This window comes from Aythya ferina, assembly GCF_964211825.1.
Source record: "Aythya ferina genome assembly, chromosome: 19".
NCBI lineage: Eukaryota > Metazoa > Chordata > Aves > Anseriformes > Anatidae > Aythya > Aythya ferina.
In genome coordinates this window covers 2,282,777-2,305,202 of record NC_140309.1, presented here as the reverse complement: position 1 = coordinate 2,305,202, position 22,426 = coordinate 2,282,777, and the positions used below count along the sequence as shown (strand labels likewise).

At 65.2% G+C, this 22,426-nt stretch overlaps 1 protein-coding gene across 16 annotated transcripts; it reads right to left on the bottom strand.

Moving 5' to 3' along the window:
• Window positions 1-292: 292 nt before the first annotated feature.
• On the bottom strand, window positions 293-21,506 carry ELN (elastin). Of its 16 annotated transcripts, none has more exons than XM_084492981.1 (35): window positions 21,314-21,506; window positions 16,002-16,055; window positions 15,605-15,631; window positions 15,420-15,452; window positions 14,082-14,126; window positions 13,521-13,613; window positions 13,087-13,146; window positions 12,941-13,009; window positions 12,806-12,856; window positions 11,447-11,518; window positions 11,275-11,301; window positions 10,998-11,069; window positions 8,087-8,128; window positions 7,633-7,698; window positions 7,306-7,350; window positions 7,054-7,155; window positions 6,909-6,968; window positions 5,881-5,997; window positions 5,751-5,798; window positions 4,697-4,834; window positions 4,555-4,611; window positions 4,246-4,392; window positions 4,077-4,133; window positions 3,365-3,487; window positions 3,115-3,168; window positions 2,886-3,020; window positions 2,744-2,791; window positions 2,335-2,376; window positions 1,975-2,034; window positions 1,505-1,546; window positions 1,395-1,418; window positions 1,105-1,146; window positions 940-969; window positions 778-828; window positions 293-681 (listed from the first exon to the last, which is right to left on the bottom strand). In XM_084492981.1, exons 1-35 carry the CDS (start codon window positions 21,390-21,392, stop codon window positions 632-634), a joined length of 2,262 nt encoding a protein of 753 aa, XP_084349107.1. In that variant the 5' UTR covers window positions 21,393-21,506; the 3' UTR covers window positions 293-631. The 16 variants fall into 16 exon arrangements, with proteins under 16 accessions (XP_084349107.1, XP_084349116.1, XP_084349115.1 ...); XM_084492990.1 differs by having other exon boundaries at window positions 8,102-8,128; XM_084492989.1 differs by having other exon boundaries at window positions 12,941-13,000.
• Window positions 21,507-22,426: the final 920 nt, after the last annotated feature.

Below are 22,426 nucleotides of genomic sequence, written 5' to 3'. Positions count from 1 at the left end.
ATGGACACCCCCCTGGGGGCCCGGGATGTCCCCGCACATGTCCCCGGTGTCACCACGGAGGGTGTCAGGGGGACGCAGAAGCAGGACGGAGGCAGAATCCTTTAAAAACTTGTCCTTTATTAGTCTGTTGGCAGCGATTCCCCCTGCGTAGGGCGTCCCACCCAGTTATATCAAAGTGAGTAACATGAAGGGAGCCGGGGGGGTCGCAGGGCGGCGGGGACAAGCCCCCCCACGTTGTCCCCTGCCGTCGGGACCCCCTCCCTCCCTCCCTCCTTCCCCCCCCGGTGCCCCTCGTTCCCCCCCCCAGCCTGCCCCCCCCCGGGTCAGCTCTCGCCACCCACCCCGGGGGGCAGCACCGGGGCAGGGGGTGTCGGGGGGTCCCAGGCCCCCCCGCAGGGAGCGATAGCACCAAGGGGGACAGCTGCTCCCCGCAGTTTATTCCGCGCTCCCTGGGGGGGTCGGGGGGAGAATTCCCGGGGTGGGGGCAGGCCCCGGCGCTGCTGCCGCACCGTGGGGTCCCTCCCGGGAGTGTGGGGCCGGGGGGCCAGGGGGGTCTCAGCTGGGCTGGGGATTTACATTCTGGACCATGCAGTAGCACCAAAGTTCATGAGGTTATCGGTGGGGCGGGCGGTTACTTCCGCTTCCTCCCGCAGTATTTCCCTTGTGCGCAGCCGACTCCACCTGGGTTGGGGGGGGGGACACCGGGTCAGCCCCCCCGGGCCCCGGCAGGGGGCTTGGAAGCCGGGCAGGGGTGGCGGGGGACCCGGCGGCGCTCACCTCTAAAGCCCAGGGCCCCGAGGGCTCCTCCGAAGGTCTTGGGGGGCTTCCCTGCGGGGACAAGACGGAGAGGGTGAGCGGGGTGGGGGGCTCCACGGGTGCCCCCTGGGGAGGTGACCCCCCGCCCGCTCTCCCCAACCCGCCCGGCTGGGGCGCACTCACCGCCAAATCCCAGCTGGCCGCCGACCCCACCTGAAAGCACAGCAAAGCCTCAGTGATGCTCGGCCCCGTGCCCCCCAGCCCAGCCCAGCCCCACTCCCCGTGGCCGTGTCCTCGTGCCCTGCGGCTGCGTGTGTCCCCACGGGCAGGGCACGCAGGGGAAGGTACCTGGAAATATCGGTGACACGCCAAAGCCGGGAACTCCGGGCCCTGGGGAAAAAGTGACAGCCGGTGACAGCGCTGCCACCCCAGCCCTGCGTGGCCGCAGTGTCCCCAAGCCTGCAGCAAGCTGGGCGTGAGCTGCCCCAAGAGCCCCCGAGCCCAGCAGCACCCCTGGGTGCCCACCCCACTTCAGTGCACCCCGCGAGGCTGTGGCGTGCCCGGCGGGGTGGGGACAGCGAGCGGGGCAGTGCGGTCGGTGACAGGGTCCCACCCTGGCCCCCGGCCCCGGCACTCACCTGGCAGCCCCCCAGCACCAAAACCTGCGGGAAGGGAGAGCCCTGGTGAGGGTGGCGGCCGTGGGGACAGGGATGTCACCCCGCTGGCCAGGGCTGTCCCCGCTCCTTACCTGGCTTGGGTGGTTTTCCAGCAGCTCCTGGATACAAGAGCCCTGCAGCAGCAAAGGTGGGTGTCAGTGCAGCCCCCCACCAGCCCAGAGGGTCCCCGGGTGTCTCCACGTATTGGGGACACATCTCCTGTCCCCACAGCCTGGGACACGCTGGGGCTGGGGCCCTTGGTAGCTGCTCAGTGGGGGCCGCCCCTCCCATTGTACCCCTGGCAGGCAGCAGGCACAGATGGGGCACGGTGACAGCGGGGAGGGGACACGCTGTGGGACCACAGAGTGGCCCCGGCTCCCTCAGGGTGGGACAGCACCCAGCTGGGCACTGCTCCCCCAAATCCCAGCCCATGGGGTCACGGCCAGGAGGGGACAGAAGTGGCCCTGAATCTCCTGCATTCCCCTGATGCCCCTTCCTTCTCAGCACCCTGCACAGACCCCTCTGTGGGACCCTCAGTGCCGAGCCCACCAGCACCACTCACCAGCACCAAGGCCACCAGCACCAAGGCCACCAACTCCGAGGCCACCAACTCCGAGGCCACCTGTGGTGAGGAGCCTGGGTGAGCACTCCCAGGGGACCGTGGGGACGCAGCGTGGGGCTGTGGGGTCTGTGCCCAGGGATTTGGCCTGGGGTGGGAGGTGGGGACCAGGGACACTGGGCACGGCAGCACTGGCTTTGCCATCATTCCTGGCTCACATGGTGGGGGGATTTGCAGGGAGCATCGCAGCTCCAGCACCAGCCCGGGGTCCAACTTGCTGCTCACCCAGCCCCACACAAGCCCAGACCTTCCTGATGCAGCCCCATGCCCTGGGGGAACACCCCCTGCCCGCACAGCACCTACCTGGGATGCCACCAACCCCTGGGACTCCAGCTCCGGGAACGCCTGTCGGAGAGAGGCAGTGAGACCACGTCCCCACAGCCTGCACAGGGAGCTCGGGGGAGGCAGTGAACACCCAGGGGTGGCCCTGGCACCCTTCCCACCTCCCCCAGCACAGAAAGACCTGGAGGCCTTCTGCTTGGTGCCTTGCTGCAGGCAGTGCAGAGCGGGAGGAAAATGTCCCCGGGGTGACTGGGGTGGGAAGAAGCCACCGTACCGGGTGGCACTCTGCACCCAGGGGTGACAGCGTGCCACCCCGCAATGCCCAGGGCTGTGCAGGGCATGTGGGGACATGAAGAGGGGCCAGCACCCCGATATCAACACGGGGTGCCCAAGGGGGAGCAGGCTGGGGACGGGTGGCAGCGATACGTACCGAACTTGGGAGGCTTAGCACCTGGCTGCACCCCTACTTGGGGGATGCCTGCAAAGCAAAAAAGGGCACCACGTTTAGGACGGGCACCCCCGTGCCCCCCATCCCACCCACCCCCCACATCTGGGTGCCGTGCTGCCCTCACCTGCCCCGGGGAGAACGCCGGCACCGGGTACCCCCACGCCCGGCACCAACCCAGGGACGCCGCCAACGCCGGGTGTCACTCCTGGCACACCGGGACCACCGGGCACCGCGCCGGGTACCCCTCCGACACCGGCACCTGCAGGAGAGGGGGTGAGGACACAGCCCAGGGCTGCATGGGGCTGGGCAATGCCGTGCCGGCATATGCTAGCCCTGCGTGGAGATGTACTCACCGTACTTGGCTGCCTTGGCTGCTGCTTTTGCTGCTGCCGCCGGACCTCCGATTCCTGGGACAGCGAGACAAGGGTCAGCATCCCTGGGGGGAGCCTCCCCAGCAGTGCTGGGCAAAGCCCATCTCTGCCACCTTGGCATGCACCAACAGATGGCCCCGAGCTGACGGAGACCACCGAGGGAGTCCGAGGTGTCCGTCCTGCCCCAGCCCTGTCCCAGTTCCAGCCCAGCTGCCACCACCACCTGCCTTACCTGGGACACCTCCAACGCCGGGGGCCAGGCCACCCACACCAGGAACCAAGCCACCCACACCAGGAGCCAGGCCACCTATGCCAGGAGCCAGGCCACCCACGCCAGGAGCCAGGCCACCTGCCCCTGCAAGAAGAAGGAGAAGGACTGGGGCTCCAGCTCAGGAAGAGAGACGGGGGCTGCGAGAGGGCTGGGATGGACAGAGGTGCAGGTGGGAGGGCAGTGGGAGAGGTGGTGGGAAGGATGGTGGATGGATGGAGGAGTGGGTAGTGGATGGGTGGGTGGATGGATGGATGGATGGATGGATGGATGGATGGATGGATGGATGGAGTGGGTAGTGGATGGATGGATGTGTGGTGAGATGAATGGAGGGAATGAGATGTGCATGGGTGGGTGGATGGAGGTGAGGTGTGGGTGGATGGATGAGGGGATGAGGGGACGGTGGTGCGGATGTGTGAGTAGAATGTAGGATGGATGGATGAATGTATGAGAAGGCACATGGATGATGGACCTAGGAGCCTCCATGCAGACCAGCTCTCTGAAGAGCATCCCCTGACGCAGCCAGGACCTCATCCCATGCGCAGAGTTCTCACCCCTCACCCCGACTCATGGGGACCCCATGCAGTGCCTCAGCCCCAGCTGGGGAAGCAGCCTGGAGCGGGGAGGTGGCAGGAGGCAGGGCGTGCGGGGTAACCCCGGAGTGAGCCCGTCTTACCATACTTGGCTGCTTTGGCAGCCGCTTTGGCAGCAGCGGCAGCAGCAGGGCCAGCTCCTGGGGGAGAGGGGAAGAGTGAGGGGCAGTGACGGCCTGCAGTGGCCACGCCAGTGCCTACTGGCCAGCAGCACTGCAGGCATCCCTGAGCATCCCTTAGAGAGCATCTCACCGGGTACCAGACCAGGCACACCGACTCCAGGAACACCAACGCCGGGAACACCAACTCCAGGAACGCCAACGCCGGGAACGCCGACTCCAGGAATGCCTACTCCAGGTACTCCAACTCCGGGAACACCGGCTCCAGGCACACCAGCTCCTGTTACACCAACTCTCGTTACACCAACCCTCAGCACACCAGCCCCGGGCAGGTGCCCTGCTCCTGCAGAGAGGACCAGGGATGCGTCCGAGCCCCACGCCCCAGCCATTTGTAACACCTCTCCCTCCTTCCATCCCAGCACAAAGGACGAAGGTCTCTCACCAAATGCGGCCGCTTTCGCTGCAGCCTTCGCTGCGGCAGCAGCTGCTGGGCCACCCACTGTGGGGACAGAAGGAAGGGTGTCAGGGGGAGCAGAGAGGCCAGCACCACGCTGTCCCCTTGTGTCCCCAGCCCCTTCGCTCACCTCCGACACCAGGCACCACGCCAGGGACACCAGCCACGCCAGGGACACCAGGCACGCCGGGGACACCAGCAACGCCAGGCACACCGGGCACGCCGCCGATGCCAGGAACACCAACACCAGGAACACCAACGCCGGCTCCTGCAGGCAGCAAGAGGAGAGAATTTGGAGTGGCTGAGCCATGGGACAAGGAGGGAGGTCTGCCCTTGCCATCATGCCATGGGGGGAAGCACCCCGTGCCTCATCCCTGCAGGCGGCTGGGACACGCGCCTGGTGCTGGGTCACCCAAGAAGCTAGGAATTCACCAGCACAGGGAACGATGCCACGGGGGGCTCCAGATGATCCTCGGCATGAGGAGATGGAGCCTTTCAGCCCAAAAGGGCACAGAGAAGTGGCTGGTGGCCCCCAGTAGCCACCTGGAAGTGCTGGGATTCAGGGAGAAGCTCAGCAATGAAAAGCTCACTGGTGTGTGAGAGCAGGGGCCAAGAAGATTGCCAATTTTCTCCCTAAATCCTATCCACATATTGCTTTTTTTTTTTTTTTTTTTTTTTTCATCCTTCATGATGCAGAAAACAAATGAAAGAAATGGCCAGCAATGGTCTAGCCCTCCACTGTGCCTGCTCTCTGAGCCCAGCCTCCCAGCTTCACTGCTGTGCAAGGTGCTGGGGTGTCAGCCCCTGCTGGGACCCGCAGTCCTGCTAGACCAAATCAGGTGTGCTTGCCGGATCCCACTGTTTTTTTGGAACGAAACCAAAAATTTCAGACGAGAACCAAACAAAGTCAGTTTGTTCTCATCCATTCACCCCCATGAAACACCAGTAGCATCACGGCCTGCAGAAACCTGGGGAGGGACAGAGGCAGGGGACAAAGGCGAGCCCAGGCAGAGCAGCTGGGAAGCCAGGCTGGGCACATCCAGCGCCTGGATGCTTCCCCATAAAGATCCACCAGGAGTGATCTCCAGGGCAAAGCCACCTGCCTGGTGGCACCCCAAGTCCCACAGAGGCATCCCCAGGATAATGGAGTGGATGGGGGTCTCCTTGCCCCCTACAGTACTTACCATACTTAGCTGCCTTTGCTGCTGCTGCTGCTGCTGGCGTTCCAACTCCTGAGGACAGGAGAGAGAGGGACCCTGAGCCACCTGCCCCCGTGCCACCCGCCGTGGGGACAACACTCACAGAAACAGTCACCTGCCACCCCGGGGACACCTCCGACACCGGGCACCAAGCTGGGGACACCACCAGGCACACCACCAACACCGGGCACGAGGCCTGGCACACCGCCGACACCAGGCAGCACCCCTGCACCTGGAGGGAAGCAGAGCAGTCAGAGCACCCCAAAATGCCCCATGCTGCCGGCCCCAGAGCATGTGGCTATGGACCCCTCAAGCAAAGCCAGAAGCTGGAGCATCAGCGGGCTCAGCACCTCCCAGAATGTCTGCTAAGGGACCAGTGCCCACATGTGCATCCTCCAGGGCTGGGGTGCCCAAGCTGGGGCTCCCACTTGCCCAGCAGGCACGGGCATGGGGTGGGCTTCCAGGAACAGCAAATCCCCCTGGCAGCAGATGTTCTCTGGCTGCTGTGCTGCTCTCCACCGAGCCCTGGGATGCTTCCACTCCTGGGTGTGCGATGGCCCCGCCACTCGCACGCACCCGGGCAGGGGATTCCCAGCTCCCAGCCTGGGAGCCCACATGGCCGCTCGGGAGCTGGTGGCAGCTGGCGGGACCCCGAGGTCCCCCAAGGACGGGCTCGTAAATCCCAGCTGCTCCCGGGGCTGACGCATTTCCTCTGGATGCTCCAATGAGCGCGTGCTTGCTCCTGCGAAACCGGCTCCCTCTGCCAACAAGGGGAGCAGCGAGCATGCGATCTGCAGAGCCCAGCTTGTCCCTCTGCTCATGAGCCATGCCTCGCTGCAGACGCCCTCCCAGCGGGACTGCAGGAACTGTCACAGCCTGGACCTGCCACGTCCCCACGTCCTCCAGCGCAGGCAGCGGAGGCTTTGCAATGCCAAGCTGCTGCAAGAAGGGGGAAAGCCCCCCTGCAGCCTTATGGGGGTGTTGCAGCCCGCAATGGCTCAGCAGAAGGGATCAACTCGCCCCAAGCATGGGCACGCAGATGCTGGAGCCATGCGGGAGCCTGGGCTGGGCAAGCATCCCAGAGGGCAGCACCCTGTGAAGCCACGCCAGCACTGCTCAGCCCTGCCGAGAGCAGGGACTCACCGTAGGCTCCTGCCTTTGCTGCTGCCTTCGCTGCTGCCGCTGCAGCTGCCGGCCCTCCGACTGCCGGGGTAGCAGAATAGAGTCAGGGGTGTGGGACGGGGGGGGGACATCGGCATCCGCACCCCGGGGCTGAGCCCAGCCTCACCTCCAGCTCCTGGGACAACGCCGACGCCCGGCACCACGCCGCCAACCCCTGGGATGCCGCCGACCCCTGGGATGCCACCAGCCCCGGGCAGGACACCGGCTCCTGAGGGGGGAAAAGAGGATGTCAGCGTGGGAAGGGGACACCACCGGCCTCCCTCAGCCTGGGAGGGGGACAGCAGCCACCCGGGCGGGGACACAGGCGCTGTCTGTGCCCACGGAGCACAACAGTGTACTAGGTGTACAGGGTACTCACCGTACTTAGCTGCCGCTTTCGCTGCTGCTGCCTGTGCTCCAACTCCTGGGGAAGGACATGAGGAGATGCTGAGGGCCTGTGGCCATCCCAGCACAGCCTCCCCAGTCCTGGGGACTGGTGCCTCCCACCAGCAGCTGCCCCCTCTCCTTAGCAAGGTGACACAGCCCACCCCAGGCTATTCCTAGCCCCTCTCTGGCCACCCTGGGGCCACCAGACAATGCTGCGTATCCCGTCCAGTGACCGCTGAAGCTAAGGGGGTGCTTGCTCTCCCTGCCATACTCTGTGGGTCCCTGCCACCCCACAGGACTGCTGGGGAAGGGGCCGTACCTGTCCCAGTGGGGTACCCAGCCTTTCCAGCACCAAGTCCTGCTCCTATCCCACCAGGTCCGAGACCTGCAAACACAAAGAGAAAACACAGCAAGGTCAGGATCTGGCCCTCAAGAGGGGGGGCGAGGCAGACAGCAGCTCCAGCCCCACATCTGGGGACATGCTGGGGACATCCAAGCCAGCCCCAGGCTGGAGATGCTACCTCAAACCTCCCTGAGCAGAGCTGGCTGCAGCACACGATATATCCTAGCCAGCATGAGCCAAGAGCTGCTGGCCCCATGGCACGGGATGCCCAGCGTGGGGGGTGCCCGTGGGCACCACCCCATCCCTGTCCTTCTGCCCTGCCCGCGTCCCCACCCAGCGTGGGTCGCTTTGCCCCGGATCAGGGTGCTCCTCACACAGCCCAGACTCTGTGAGCAGCTACGACCGTGGAGCAAGGGCTATGAGCACTCACCATAGGGCAGCTTACCAGTGCTGTAGGGCAATCCATAGCCACCTGGAGAGGAGAGAAGGCGGCTGGTTAGCACCTGGCTGCTGGTGGCTGTGCCCCCTCTGCCCCGCAGTGTAGCCCCTCTTTGCCAGCTGGCTGTGCAACGCAAGCCCTCAGCACCGGGGCTCCTTACAAGTCAGGAAAATCTTTTTTGGGGTGCGCCCCCACCTCGTGACGGGACCTCCCGGAGGTGCCCCTCTCCACAGCAGCTCCAGAAGTGAGCCCCATGCTGAGGGCTGCAGCACGCAGAGCTGGTTTCCAACATGAGCGTGTGTTTGCCAGAGCCTCCCGTGACCCTGTTTCGGCAGGGGGCCCCCCAGGAGCCCCGCGGCGAGAGCTGTACCCAGCTGGCTGCGCCAAGGCCGGCTCCAAACGCGAGGCTTTAATTGGAATCAGGGCTTGGGAGCCTCCGCTGAAACGTGACCTCATTAGGAGGTCGGCAAGAAGGGACGGCGGGGGATTACGAGAAGGAACATCGCGGCCGGGGAGATGGCTCCTTGTGAAAGAGCGGCGTCCCATGCGTGGGACAGCGCGGGGATCCCCGCCTCTCTGCATGGCGGTGGCCACAGCCTGAGGAGCAGGGACAAGCTGCTGTGTCCCTTCTGGTGGCAGCTGGAGCCGCACACGGCAGGGGTGCCCCGTGGACACCCAGCTCCCCAGCCACGGGCAGGGCCGGCGCCTGTGGCCAGGATGCTCGTGAGAAGGCATCCCTCCAGGCATCCCCTCCCACAGACACATGTGCGCACCACATTTCCCCCCACACCCCCAGCAGCCCTTTCCACCGGGTGCCACACAAGGCTGGATGGGCTCCGCATCTGGCAGCTGTGTCCGGGGTCCCCAGGGGCACCCAGTGCCACCAGCGCCTTGCTTGCCCCAGAGCCGCCTGGCACTGACTGGGTGACACCCATGGAGGTGGCACCAAAGGTCCAAGCCCTTGGAGCTCCAGGGGTTTTGCTGGTCCAACCCCAGCTCCGCAGAGCCACTGCCACCCACCCGGATGGTGCTCACCCCCTTGGCACCAGCACGAGGACAGCCACCAGCATCACCAATGCCGATGGACGCAGCGGCTGGCATGGGAACCGATTTTCCCAGCCCTGAGACCACCTTGGTGTGGCTGGGCACTGGGGCACCATTCCCTTCTCTATGACACCAGGTGGGACCCTGATTTCAGCCACAGCATCAGCCTACACCCCCAGAAAGTGGGGTGGCCTTGGGGACCCCTCCTGAGTCAGAGCAGGCCAGAGCGGGAGCTGCCTGGGGCATTTTCAGCAATCCCTCCAGAAAGGAGACTTTCCTCTGAACACGTCATTTTCAGTGCTCGCCCCTCATCCCCTCTTGCCCTGTGCTCGCCAGCTCCGGCATGCAGTGCAGGGGACACGGGGGACACAGGGACGTGTCACACATCTTCCAGCAGCTCCCAAGCCCACCTGCAGCATTGCCCTGCTCAAACCAAGAGCTGTGACAGCCGGCCCAGTGTGTCCCCAAGCTGCTGGGGAGTAACAAGGTGGGATCCTAGGGGGGACAGCACCTGAAACCGGGCTGGGGGACAGCACCGCTATCCTACTGCACCCTACAAGGGGTGGCACCACCACCACCACTGCCGGCCTTGCAGCCACAGGGACAGGGGTCCCCAGAGAGGGAGAGGGGTGACGCAGCCACTCGCTGCTGGTGGGGCTCCCTCCTCCGATTTAGGCACGGCGGCTCCCCAGAAAGTGGGTCAGCCCCGTCTGGGCTGCAGGCCACTGGCAGGGCCGCCGGGACGTGGCCAGGTGCCCGCACCAGGCACCCCATGAAAGGCAGTCTGGGGCCGGGCGGCCAGACGGCATCCGATCTCCGCGGGGCTGGGTCGCCCTAACGAGCGTAACGAGCCTCTGCGGGAGGAAGCGGGCGCTGGCCAAGTATTTCTGCTGCCGCTCGCGGCCGTGGGCCCTGGCGGGGGAAGCCGGCAGAGCTGCTGGGTCTGGCGCCCGTGGTGGGGAGGGATGCGTGCCCCAGAGTGGGCTCCACCCCAGGATAAAGCCCATAAAGCCCGTGGACCTACTCTCACTCTGGCACCCCAGGGATGTGGATCCCTGGCCAGATCTGGCTCCCCTCTTCCTGCCCTGGATGTCACTGGGGTGGGCCTGTCAGCTGCTGGCGTCCCCGGACAGGCTGTGTCACCTCATCCCTGCCGCCTGGCACTGCCATCCTGCTGCTGTCCCAGCTGGGTACAGCTGGCTGGGGACAGGCAGGTCTGGCACCCAGCGCGGGGACAGGTGACAGATGCCACTGGAGCAGCACAGGCTGGGAAAGGGGTGCTGAGCACCCCTGGGCTGGGGCTGAGCATCGTCTCTGCAGGCAGTGAGGAGGGAGACCTGCCTTGTGCTCCGTCCCCACTGCCAGCCTGCTGGTGGTGGCCTTGGTTAGCGGTCCCCAAGAGGGGACGTTCAGCCTGGGTGAGCGTCTGGTGATGCCCAGCACATCCCCTGGCCCCCAGGAGCCACAGGAAGCAGAGGATTCCTGGAAAGATGTGCCTGGTGCCAGGAGGGGGCTGTGGAGCCAGCCTGGGATGGCCTTGCCCAGCGCACATCCCCAGAGCACGCCTGCTTGTCCCCGGCACACCTGGCAGCCAGCGGAAGGCACAGCATCACCCTGGGGCCGGGAGCAGGAGCAGCGGCAGCCCTGGGCAGGATCTGCCCTGGGGGCTGTGGGCAGCAGCTGGAATCGCCTGCCCAGCAGTGCCCGGCTCCGTCCTGCTGTCCCCTACCAGCGCCAGCACTGCCGGGTCCGGGGGACCCAGGGCCACCGGGGCTCAGCCCGGGGCAGTGAGGACATGGGGTCCCCCTGGCACTGCTCGGGGCCCTCACCCGCACCCCTGCTGGCTGTGGCCGCTTACCTGGGAGCTTGGGAGCTTTGATGGGATACCCCAGAGGGACTCCGGGCTGCTGGCCTCCAAAGCCTCCCAGTCCTGCAAAGCCAACAGCAGACGCTCACCTGGAGCCCTTGCCCAGGCTGCCACCAGACCTTGCGAGAGGGGGGTGCCCGCGGCACCCCGGGTCCCCGGCCACGGCTTGGGAAGCCCCTGAGGCACCTTTTGGTGTGAGGAGGCCACAGCAGTGATGGAGAAGCTTGGAAAGGAAGAGAAGGACAGGCGGGAAAGAGGGGACACTCACCAGGGATTCCTGCGAAGGCTCCTGCTCCTGGGGAGAAACACAAATGTCCCCGTGAGTCATGGGGCCAGTCCCCAGGGCTCCACAACAGCCCGTGACATCCTGCCTGGTCAGCCTGGGGGACGGCCCGCGGACAGCCCTGGACCCTGCCGTGCGCGGAGGAGCAGGGACGTACCTGGACCTTTCGCCTTGACGCCGGTGCCGGTGGGAACGCCAGGCAGCACCCCTACGCCAGGGAAGCGGACACCTGGGATGGAGCAGAGGGGACGGGTGAGCGTGGTGGGGCCTCTTGGTGTTACTGGCACCCCAGACCCACGATCTCTGGCTGGGTGCAAGGGAAAAACCCTCCAGACCTTGCTCCTGCCATGACTCAACCGCCCCCACCACCCAAATCCTTGCCAGCCTGCCTGGCTCAGCACCCTGCACCCAGCACTGGCACAGCCAGAGAGGACGTGCTCCCCGCAGCCAGACCCAGCCGGGGGGCACCCGAGCCCCCCCCAGGCTGGAGGTGGGGTCCTGCCCTCCCCAGCCCTCACCCTCCAGAGGCAACCAGGGAAAAAAACGGAAAAACTGAGCTGCTTCGTTTTTGCTTGTTTCTATTTTTCTCTCCAGGGCCCCCCCCCCCCCTTTACAAATGTCTTTCATTATAACTCACACATTTTCAGACATGGAAAGACATTCCTGACCAGCAACAACACACTTCCCATTCTGACAATGTCGAAACATCTTGTTTTCACAAGTTTTCCTCCCCAGATTGCTTTGCAGTGAGGAATTCCTGCCCCCGCCACCCGTCTCCTCCCTCCACAGCCCTTGGCCAGGCGAGCTGCCCCCGCGTGGCCCACGCCAGCTCCGCTCTGTGTCCCATGCTGGTGCCCCTTGCTGCCACAGGCCCCTGCCTCTGGCACCATAAAGATGTCACTTTAGGAAAAGTGACAGCCGGGCAGGCTGATAGTGGTGTCCCAGTGGGACTGAGCACACCAGGACAGGGACATGGGGCCAGGGCACAGCTGGCCATGAGAGCACCGATGCCAGCTAGGAGGGTCGGGCACTGGGGTGTTGCCTTGGGATGGGGACCCCCTTGGAGATTGGGGTGCTGCTGGTAGGTGGGGATCCCCTCAGAGGCTGGGGTGTTGCGATGGGATGGGGACACCCTCAAAGGTTTGGGCAATGTTATTAGATGTGGACCCCCTTGGAAGCTGGGGTGCTGCTGTGGGATAGGAAAACCCCAAGAGGTTGGGGTGCCACGTTTGGGTGGGCTTTGCCTTGCAGGCTGGGGTGCCACCGTGGGATGGGAACCCCCTCAAGGGATGGGTGCTGCTGTTGCATGGGGCTTCCCTTGAAAGCTGGAGTGTTGCCACAGGATGTGGACCCCATCGGATGTAGGGATGATACAAAGGGATGGGGCCACCCTTGCAGGCTGGGTTACTGTCATTTGATGGGGACCCACTCAGATGATGTTCCCATGGGTGTTCCCATGGGATAAGGACCCCCTCGGAGGTCAGGGTGCTGCTGCAGGATGGGGACCCCAGCTCACCTGCACCAGGGAGCACGCCACCACCTGGGAAGGCTCCAGGGATGCCAGCACCTGCAGGATGAGAAAGGCAGCGGTGAGCCCCCAGCCAGAGCCGTTCCCCAACCACCACCAGCCGCTCCTGGGCCGTGCACCCACCTGGTACTTTGGGGGGCTTCCCTGCCGCGCCGACCCCAGGTTGTACCCCTCCTGGGGGCACTACAGCACCTGCCGGTGGCAGAGAGCCCTGAGAACCCACTCAGCACTGCCACGGGCTAGGGGTACAGGGACAGGGCGTTTCCTACCTGCGGAGACCCCGAGGCCTCCAGGAACACCAACTCCACCCACGCCACCAAGACCAGCACCTGGGGACATAGGGAAAAAGAAGGGCACAGAGTGAGATGCCACCTTTGGGCTGCGGGTGGTTGGAGAGGTGCCAAAGGAAGGGATGGCCCCAGGGGATACCCCAAGGAGCACTGGAGATGTGTCCCCCAGGTTTGGACAAGGGACCCAGTCCCAGGACAGGGGGCTTCATGCTCCTGGTGGCTCCAGCTTGACCAAAGCCCCTTTCTCAGCACAAGAACAGGCGCCAGGTGGGGCTGGCAGAGAGAGCAACATCTCCTGCTTGCAGCCCCCCATCCTCAGGAAAGGCTGGGCATAGAGGGGGCCCCCAGAGCCCTGAGGATGCCCAAGCCCAGTGTTGCCCCCCAGCATCACAGCAGGCACCCTGAGCACTCACCAGCTTTCGCAGCAGCCTTAAGAGCGGCTGCGGATGCAGCACCTGGGAAGACGCCCCCGGGGAAGCCACCTCCTGGGAGCAGACCTGCAGCACCTGCGAGGAGAGAAGGGGCAGGGTGAGCCCGGGGAGCAAGAAGGTGCCTGCACCCCCAGGCTGCGGTGGCGGTGAGGGGTGGCGAGCTGGCATGAGGCAGTGCAAGGCAGGGTTAGGTGACATCTGCGTGGGGACAGCTCTGCGGTGCCAGCCTGGCTTGTGCCCTGCACTTCTCCCTACATCCCCTCCAAAACCTGCTCCCCTCTGCTCCCCTGCCACCCAGGCACCCCGTGGTGTCTTGGACTGCTGTGTGTGCCACGCAGGGGCACTGCCACCCTGCTGCCAACCCCGTGGGGACACAGGGCCCTCTCCCCTGTTGCTTCATGGGGCTGCCCAGCCTGGCCACGTGGGAGGAAGTGGTGGAGGAGCCACCTCATTGCCCTACAGCTGATGGGGATGGGCCACCCGCAGTCCATGGGGAGGTTCTCTGGGGACACTGCACTGGGGACAGTTCTTGTCCATGCTCACCTGGCTGGAGGCCAAGAGGGCCAAGTCCCCCGAGGCCACCGACCCCTGGAAAGAGAAGCGGGCTGAGGGAGGCTGGGGGGTGCAGAAGCACCCGCACGGGGACAGGGAAGGGGCTGGGGTGCTGCCGTCCTTGCCCATCCCAGTCCCACGCAGCTCCAGCATCCAGCTGTGAGCTTCCTCTGCCAGCCACCCCAATGCTTGCTCCCTGTGCAAAGCAGGGAGGACAGGACCCGGCCATCGTGCTGCATGGGGATGTGCACAGGATGGTTCCCCACCAGGAAAAGCTGAGTGGGGGGTCCCCATTTGCACCATCCTGGCAGGACAGATTGCTCCTGGTCTCGCCTCGCTTGCTGGTGCTCCCAGCCCACCACAGCCCCAGGGAAGGGCATGGGGGATGGGGACAGGACCCGGCCACGGTGGCATGGGGCACGTGTCCCCATCCGATCACTGCTGCTGTCCTTTCCCACTTCGCTCCGCCTCGCCCGCCCCCCACCCCGCCAGGCCATGAGGGGACGGAGCCGAAATGTTTCAGGCTGAGGAATGAGTCCCTCCGGCTGGGCCAGCGCTGCCTTCCAACATCTGGGGCTAATCAGTGCTCGCTCCCTCCAGGCGCAAATTCCACTGCCTTTGGCTCACGGCGCGGACACCGCTCCGGCTGGGGCTTCGCGGCTGCACCGCGTTTGGTTTTAATTACGCCGAAATAAAGGGCCTTGTTTTTCTTTCCACGAGCTGAAATCTGAGTAAACGGAGGTTGCAGGCCCCCGCCTGGGGCTGGCGCTCCTGCGGCGCGGAGCTGGGCCGAGGAGGCCGGCGCACCCTGCCCCAGGCACAGCGGTCCCCATCTGAGAGCATCTCCCCCTGGGCTACGGGGCTCTGGACGTCTCCACCAGCACCAAACCAAGCAGTCTGTGCTGCCCTAGCACCTCCCAGCTGTGCCTGGCAGTCTGTGACCTGCCCCAGGATTGGAGTCCCCCAAAAGGCCCAGTGCTGTGCGTCCTTCTGCCTGCATCCCCTCCCAGTCCTAGTGGTGGCCCTGCCTGTCCCCTCCTCTCTGGGCCAGACGAACCCCAGCAAAAGCTGCCCAGCCATGAGTGCAGGCAGGCAGGGGACACCTGAAGACCAGGGCTTGGGAACAGTTGTGGAAGAGGTGGCAGCACGCTGAAGCTGGGGACAAGGATGAAGGCGCACGGAGCCCTTGGGGCTGTTGAGAGCTTGGTGAGCACAGCAGGGCAGCGCGGAAAGCGCGGGCAGCTGCCAGGGAACATCCTGTCCCCACGGCCTCTTCCTACACCCTGGCTGCTGGCACAGTCGGCGAGAGAGGAAGGAAAGGTTTCTTACCTGGTTTGAGAGGTTTTCCTCCAGCCCCGAGCCCTGGGGGAGAGTGAGGGAGGGTGGTCAGATGTGCCCCTCCCTGCAGCGTGTCCCCTCTGCAGGCATCCCGGGATGGGGACACCGGGTGGGACGGGCTGAGCCTCTGCCCTGCCACCCCCTCCCCGCCCCATAGAAGGGTCCCCGGCACTTACCTGCTCCCAAACCTCCAACCCCAGCACCTGCAAGCAATGACACAGGCTTAGCACCCACCCCTGCAAGCTCCCACCCAGCCCTGCCCACGCTGAGGGTCTGGGGACACAAGCAGATGGGGTGTCCTCTGTGGTGTCCCCAGGACTTTAGCCAGAGCACTAGGGACAGGCTGTCACCCTGGGCCTTTGCCCCTTGTGGCCAGGGCTGTGGAGATGCCAGCCCTGGGCTGGGGACCCCAGGGCTGATACAGCCCTGTCCCTATGCTGTGGTGCTTCAGCTGCCCAGGGCAGGGTGTCCCAGCACCCTGGTCCTGCTCTGCTGGGCTCAGAGGTGCCCTGGGTGCCCACCCAAGGGCCTGCCCATCCCTGTGATGCCCCCACACTGCCCAGGTCCCCTTACCTGGGAAAAAGCCTCCTCCTGGGACTCCCCCTCCCGGGATAGCACCAGGAACCCCTGCAAGAGAAGAGACCCTCGCTAAAACCCCCACAAGGATTTGTGTGTCCAGCTGGACTGGGGGGGCACCCCGTGGGATGGGTGCAGCTCTGTCCAGATGAGGCAGGATGCACAGCCCCAGGGCAAGAGCCGAGGGCAGCTCCCTGCCTTTCCTTGCACACCTCAATTTCTCCAGCAATACGGTGGTGATGGGGTCTGGAGCTGCCCCAGGGTCTGACGGGGTGGCAGCAGGATTTGGCCCTACACCATGGGGGGAGAGTGGGGGGGATCCAGCTCTGCTGCCCAAACCCCATCCCATCGCCCAGCCAGTGCCGTCTCCAGAACCACCTCCTGGCAGCTCTGTGTCCCTCTGTCCGCCCCTGTGCAGTGAGAAGCTCCCAGGCCCCTCTGCTTTCCAGGGCAGGCAGCAGTGGTGCTCAAACACTGCAGTGATGCTTTTTGGGGTGCTTGGCTTAGCCCCTGCTCTGTCTCCTGCAGGACAGTGTGCGGCAGATCAATGGTCCCTGCTCCATCGTGTCAATGGAAGGGGTGGAGACAGGGTTTGGGGAACAAGGACGCAGTGCAGGGGATACTTTGCTTCTGGCAGGGCTTTCTGGCACTGGGGGGATTGCAAAGGGATTTGTGGTGGGGCTGGCAGGGCTGCAGGGGACTCTTAATGGAGCTGGCAGGAGGATTTGGGGGTTTCTGAAGGTTACAGTGGCCGGAGGGCACCCGGCACCCCCTGAAGCTGGGTGCAGGCAGTGGCACAGCCCTGGGACAGGTGGCAGCTGGGTGGCAGAGCTGGCACCCAGCAGGGGGGGCACCCAGTGCTGCACATGGAGCACCCTGCATGGCAGGGACAAGGGCGTCCCCTGCACCCTGCTCATGAGTGCCCTCCACCACACGGAGCACCAGAGACAGAGCCCCCTCCCTGCCTCACGGGGACAGGTGCTCATCTGGGGGGGCACACAGGCACAGGTGAGGCATCGGGACACGCGCACCCCCATCAGGATGCACGCACAGGCGAAGGACGAATGTCAGGACACACACGAGGAGGACACGTGCCACTGTCCCCACGCACATCAGGGGACACGTCGGGCTCAGAGCCTCCCCCAGCAGCACCCCCATGGGCACACACACACACACACACACACACACACACGGCGTGTTGCCCAGCCGATGTGCCCCAGTGGTGCCAAGCAGCGGGATTTGGCCTTGCGCATCCCCAAACCATGGGCTCGGGGCACGAGCCCGTTCCCGTCGCAGCTGGCCTCCCCGGAGCGCAGCGGCCGCGCTCGGTCATTGCTCTCCCCGCTGACCGGCCGGCTTGCCCCGCCGCCCCAGCCCAGCCCAGCCGGGTGGCAGCCGGCCAGGGCTTACGGAGCAGCTCCCTTTCCCGGCACATTCCCCCGCCTGCCCCCTCCCCCCCCACCAGCTTGGAAAAACAAAGCCCAGCTCCTTTGCCTGTTCCCAAACATCATCCGCACATCGCCCAGCCTCCCTGGCCCGCCTTGCCGGGAGGGGATGGCCACAGCCAGCTGCGTGGACACTCTGCGCAGCGTCCCCAGGAGCAGTCCCCATGGCCAGGCTGCACCCTGCTGCCGGCAGGGGGGATGCTGGGCACCCTGGGGAGCCCCCGGCCCCCTGCCCCATTGCTGCCTGGAGGAGCCCCCCAGAGAAGCTGGGAGGAGGCTGTGCAGCTCACAGTCCTCACAGGGTGTGCGGGGACATAAAGGCCCATGGGACACCTGCCCTGGGACTCCCCAGGGGGCTTGCAGAGGCCGTGCTCAGCCCTGCATGCCTCTCCCATCTCAGCTCCACACAGTCCTAGCGCCTCATGGCCATGCGTGTTCTGGAGGGTTAAAGAGGAGGTGCTTGTTTTCGGGGGTTCACCAGCCCCCTCCAGGTCAGGTCAGGAGGTGGATGGGGACCACCTGCCTTGACACGAGCCAGGATGGCTGTGTGGATCTGGGGGAGATGAGGCTGTTGCTCAGGAGCTCTGCAGGATGCTGCTCCCAGCCAGTTCTGACACCAAACTCGGTCAGCTCCACACTCCGGCCAGACCCACACACCCTGAGATGCTGCACCAGGGCTACGGGGATGGCTCCAGGGCTGTGCCACCACAGCTGCACTTGTCCCATACCCTGCAGGGAGGAGGCAAGTGCTGCCCATCACCTGGCTCGGGGTCAGATCCTGGCATGGGGGTCCTCTGCCCTCTCCTTGGCACATCAGGGATGGGGAAACTGAGTCACAGCCCTGCTGGGGCTGAAGGTCCCTGCCCTGTGTTTGCTCCTGCTCAGAGGCTGCTGGCAGGCTGGGAAGGGAGGGTTTCTCCCACATCCTCTTTTTTCCCCACAGGGCTAGGGCTTGACTGGACCCTGCACCCCAGGGCTCTATTTCCAACGCTTTCCAAGAATTTGCATCTGAATGTACAGCCCTGGCTGCAGCACTCATGGAGGTGCTTCAGAACCTGGAGTGGGGCGTTGTTTATAGAAAATAGGCTTTTTCTTCCATATTTCTGTACTGTTTGGTCACTACTACAGCTGCACTATTTCAGCCTGACCACTACTTCTATTATTCCATTTCCACTACCTGCAGCGTTACTTGCAGATTCCAGTCCAAGTGAGAAATGCAGATGGTTTCTGTATTCTACAGCTTATTTCCTCCCACATCCAAGAGCGGGCTGAGGACCCACAGCAGGACGGACATGCACAGCCTGGGCTCCACTGCAGCTCAGCCCCTTGCCCCGTGTCCTCAGCCCCGCGCCTCCATAGACCCCCCCGTCCTCTTCCCGCGGGAGGCTCAGCGCTCAACTGAGGCAGACGTTTCCCTCTTGCTGTGTGCTTTTTTGGGAGAATGGGTTTTGGAAACACGCAGTCTCCAGGCAACTTTGAAGTCGTGCCGTGTCCCGAGCCCACTGGTAGCAGCTCGGGAGGCCAGGCGGGAGCGAGAGCTAACGGGAGAGCAGGAGGCAGCCTCCAGAGCCTGGCTCCCATCCAGCCCCCGAGCCTCAGCTTTCATAGCTTTCATCTCCGGGTGCCTGCGGACAGCCTGCACCCTGTGGCTCCTGCAAAGGGAGCAGCCCCGCCAGGCTGCTGCGGCGGCGGGGAGGGGAGATGCCATCGCATCTGGGACGGTCCCCAGCACACACGGTGACACAGACTGGGATCTGACAAACCCTCCTGGTGGCCTTGCCTGGGCCAGGCCTGGTGGAGATGAAGGTACCACGGGATGACTTTTGTACCCATTGCCAGCACCTCTTTGCCCAGCCCAGCTGCTCCTGTGCCCCTGAGCCTGCAGGGCTGGGACCCCCATGTGCCTCTGTCATCCCTGGGGTGTCACTCCCCAGGAAGCACTGAAGGATGGGTGCCCCCCTCCAAATGCCACACTTGGCACCTCTTACAGCAGCTTCCCCGTGCAGCAGCCTGAATCCAGCCCATGGGCCATGCATGCCCCCATGAACAACCCTGCAGCCCAGAGGGGTGCAGAGCAGCAGGGGCTGAGCCCAATCCACTGCTGGGAGCCTCCCAAATGCCACCAACTCACCCCCTTGACTGAGCTCCCTCCGGGTGGGTGCACCCCCACCACCCTTGTGGGTGCCACTGGCCATGCCCCTGTCCCAGCTCGGCCCCCAAGGCTGGATGAGCAGAGCTGAGCCTGTCCGGTGCAAAGCAGCACTCCAGGCTGCAGGACATCGGTCACTCCTCCACGGGGAAATGTTCTCCAGTGTCCCCGGCAGCCCTGGGACCACCTCCAATACCCACTCCTCAGGGAGCTGCTTCCCAAAGCAGCAACCACCCCTGCAGCCAGAGTCTGGAGTGGGGGCCAGCAGCCCCAGACGCTGTGGGATCTGACCCTGGGGCCAAAGTCACTGAGACTGCCCCAAATGGCAACTTCGTGAGAGCTGGTGAGCAAAGCCACCGTGGTTAAGCAAAGCCAGCACAGAGCATCACTGCCAGGCACGGAGAGTGGCCAGGACTGAGCTGCATCCCATCAGGGATGGCTCCTGGGTCCCAAGCTACTCAGGATCAGGCACTGACAGCAGCTCAGCTCCATGGGTGCTGGCTCGGCACTGCTGGGGGTGACCCTGTGCACATGGCAGGGGACAGGCCAGCCGGGGGCCAGGGTCCTGGGAGCAGAGCAGGGCGCTGGTGGACGGAGCTGCTGGCTGCCGACAGCAGCCCCGAGGGTTCTGCCTTGGGTGGCTCAGCACTGGCACTGCCCTCCCCTGCCCATGGGATCCTGCCTTGTCCCCACTCCGCTGGCCCCATGCAATGGCTCTGGCACTGTCCCCATCACTGCTGCTGCCTCTGCCCCTTTAGCCATTGCATTTTCCCCGGGCAGGCAGACAGGCACTGTCCCCCTTCAACCCAGCCCCAGCAGAGGTGCCTGTCCCACCCCGAAGCATGCCGTCCCCACCTCGCGGCCCTTTGCCCAGTTTTGCCCTTGTGGGCAGCTCCAAGTCTGTGCTGGGAGCAGCTCTCCCCGGTGCGTGCTCACGGCCCCGCCACGAAACACGAGCTGTCCCGCGGGCAGGCACCTGCTGCGTGAGCTGCTCCGGCTCCCTCCCGCAGTGCAGCGGGACACGGGGGGCTCCCTGGCACACGGTGGCTTTTGTCCCCTGCCCTGGCACATGCACGTGCATGTGTGTGTGCCAGAGGTGCCACGCAGCTGCTGCAGCCAGTGCTGCCCAGCCGGGGTCTGGGTGGCACTGGGGACACACACAGCCACCCCGACACCGGTGACACAAGCACAAGAGGACGGCGCAGGGGCCAGACCAGGCACCGTAGTCCTGGGCCATGGTGCTCTGCAGCGGTGCCCAACTGCGGGCTTTGCCACGGCCACCACGCAGCAGCTTGCACGCATGGGCTGCGGGATGCACACACACACACACACACACCCACCCCCAGCCCACACCGGGATATACACCGGGAGAGCGATGGGGGTCAGCCCCCCGGCCCCTGGCACTTGCAGTGCCCACCCTGCCTGCACATCCCCAGTGCCCAGATGCGGTGCCTGGGAGCCCCCCCGGAAAGTGCTTGGCAGTGCTGCCCCGGAGAGCTGTGCGTCCCCCCGGGTGCCATCCCACCCTGCCTGGGCATGGCATGCGGGGAGCAAGGAGCCCTCCAGGGAGGTGGCACCCAGGCGGGCTGCCCTGCCGCCCCCGGTTGTCCCCAAGGCAGGGCAGGGGCTGCTCGTCCCTCCTCAGCCGGGGCAGGATGGGGAGGTCCGGGCAGAGCCTCCCCGTGCTAAGGGGAAGGAGCCTTTTCTTTCCTTACCTCCTTGCTGGGAAGCCGGGAGGATGGAGAAGAGGAGGAGGACTCCGGGAAGGAGGGGTGCAGCTGCCTGCTTTGCCATCTCTTGAAGCAATGCCCCCGTGCTCTCGCAGTCAGTGTGTTTTATCCCAGAGCTGCTTAATTGTTGCTTCCAAGGATGTGAGGGGAAGGGGGGGTGTGGGGGTTGGAAGGAGGGAGGGGAAAAGGAACGAGAGAAGGGGGGAGAGAGGCACAGGACACTACGTCATGACGAAAGGGCAAACACACAAGCCTCTCCAGGCTATTGGGCTGTATTTTTTTTCCTTTTTCTTTCCCTTTTTTTTTTTTTTTTTTTTTTTTTTTTGTAATTTCTCTCCCTCGCCGCTCTCTCCAATTCTGGTGCGGCTCTGCCAAAATTGCAGGGGAGCTGCCAAGGCAGCCTCCGGCGGGAGGGGAGCGGAGGGGCGCGGAGGGGAGCGGAGGGGCCGGGCCGGGGTGGCACGGGGGTGGCACACCCCGGGTGGCACCGGGCCAGCGGCGGGGTGCAGGGGTGGGGGCTGCCCCGGCACGGCGGGGGCCCGGAGCGTCCCCCGGAGCGTGCTCGGGTGCCAGGTGAGGACCCGCCGGCAGCAGGGGGACAGAGGGGCGGCAGGCGGGGGGACTGAGCGGCATTAGAAACGAGCTGACGGGGGGCGGCCGAGAAGTGCCGCGGTTGTGGCGTTGGGGTTTCTCCCAGCTCGGTCCCCGCTTGTTTGTCCCCAGCCCCCCGATACCTGCAGCGGACGGGGATGGGGATGGGGACAGGGGTGGCGACAGGGACCGGGACCGGGACTGGGACGGGGACAGGGACGGGGACAGGGACCGGCCCCGCTTCCCCTGCTCTTCCCCGAGGGGTCCCGGCCCCGACAGGCTCGGGGAGGCGGCGGGGACCCGCGGGTCCGGGCCGCAGCCGCCGTGCGCTCGGCTCGGCCCCGCCGCCGCGGCCACCGCCCGCCGTGTCCCCGCCGCTCGGCCCGTGGTGGCCGTTAGGTGGCAGCCGTGGGGTGTCCGCCAGGAGGGCAGGACGGGGAATTCGCGGAAAAACGAGCCGTCTGCGCCCGGGGCTGTCCGGCCGGGGGGGCACAGCGCGGCCCGGCC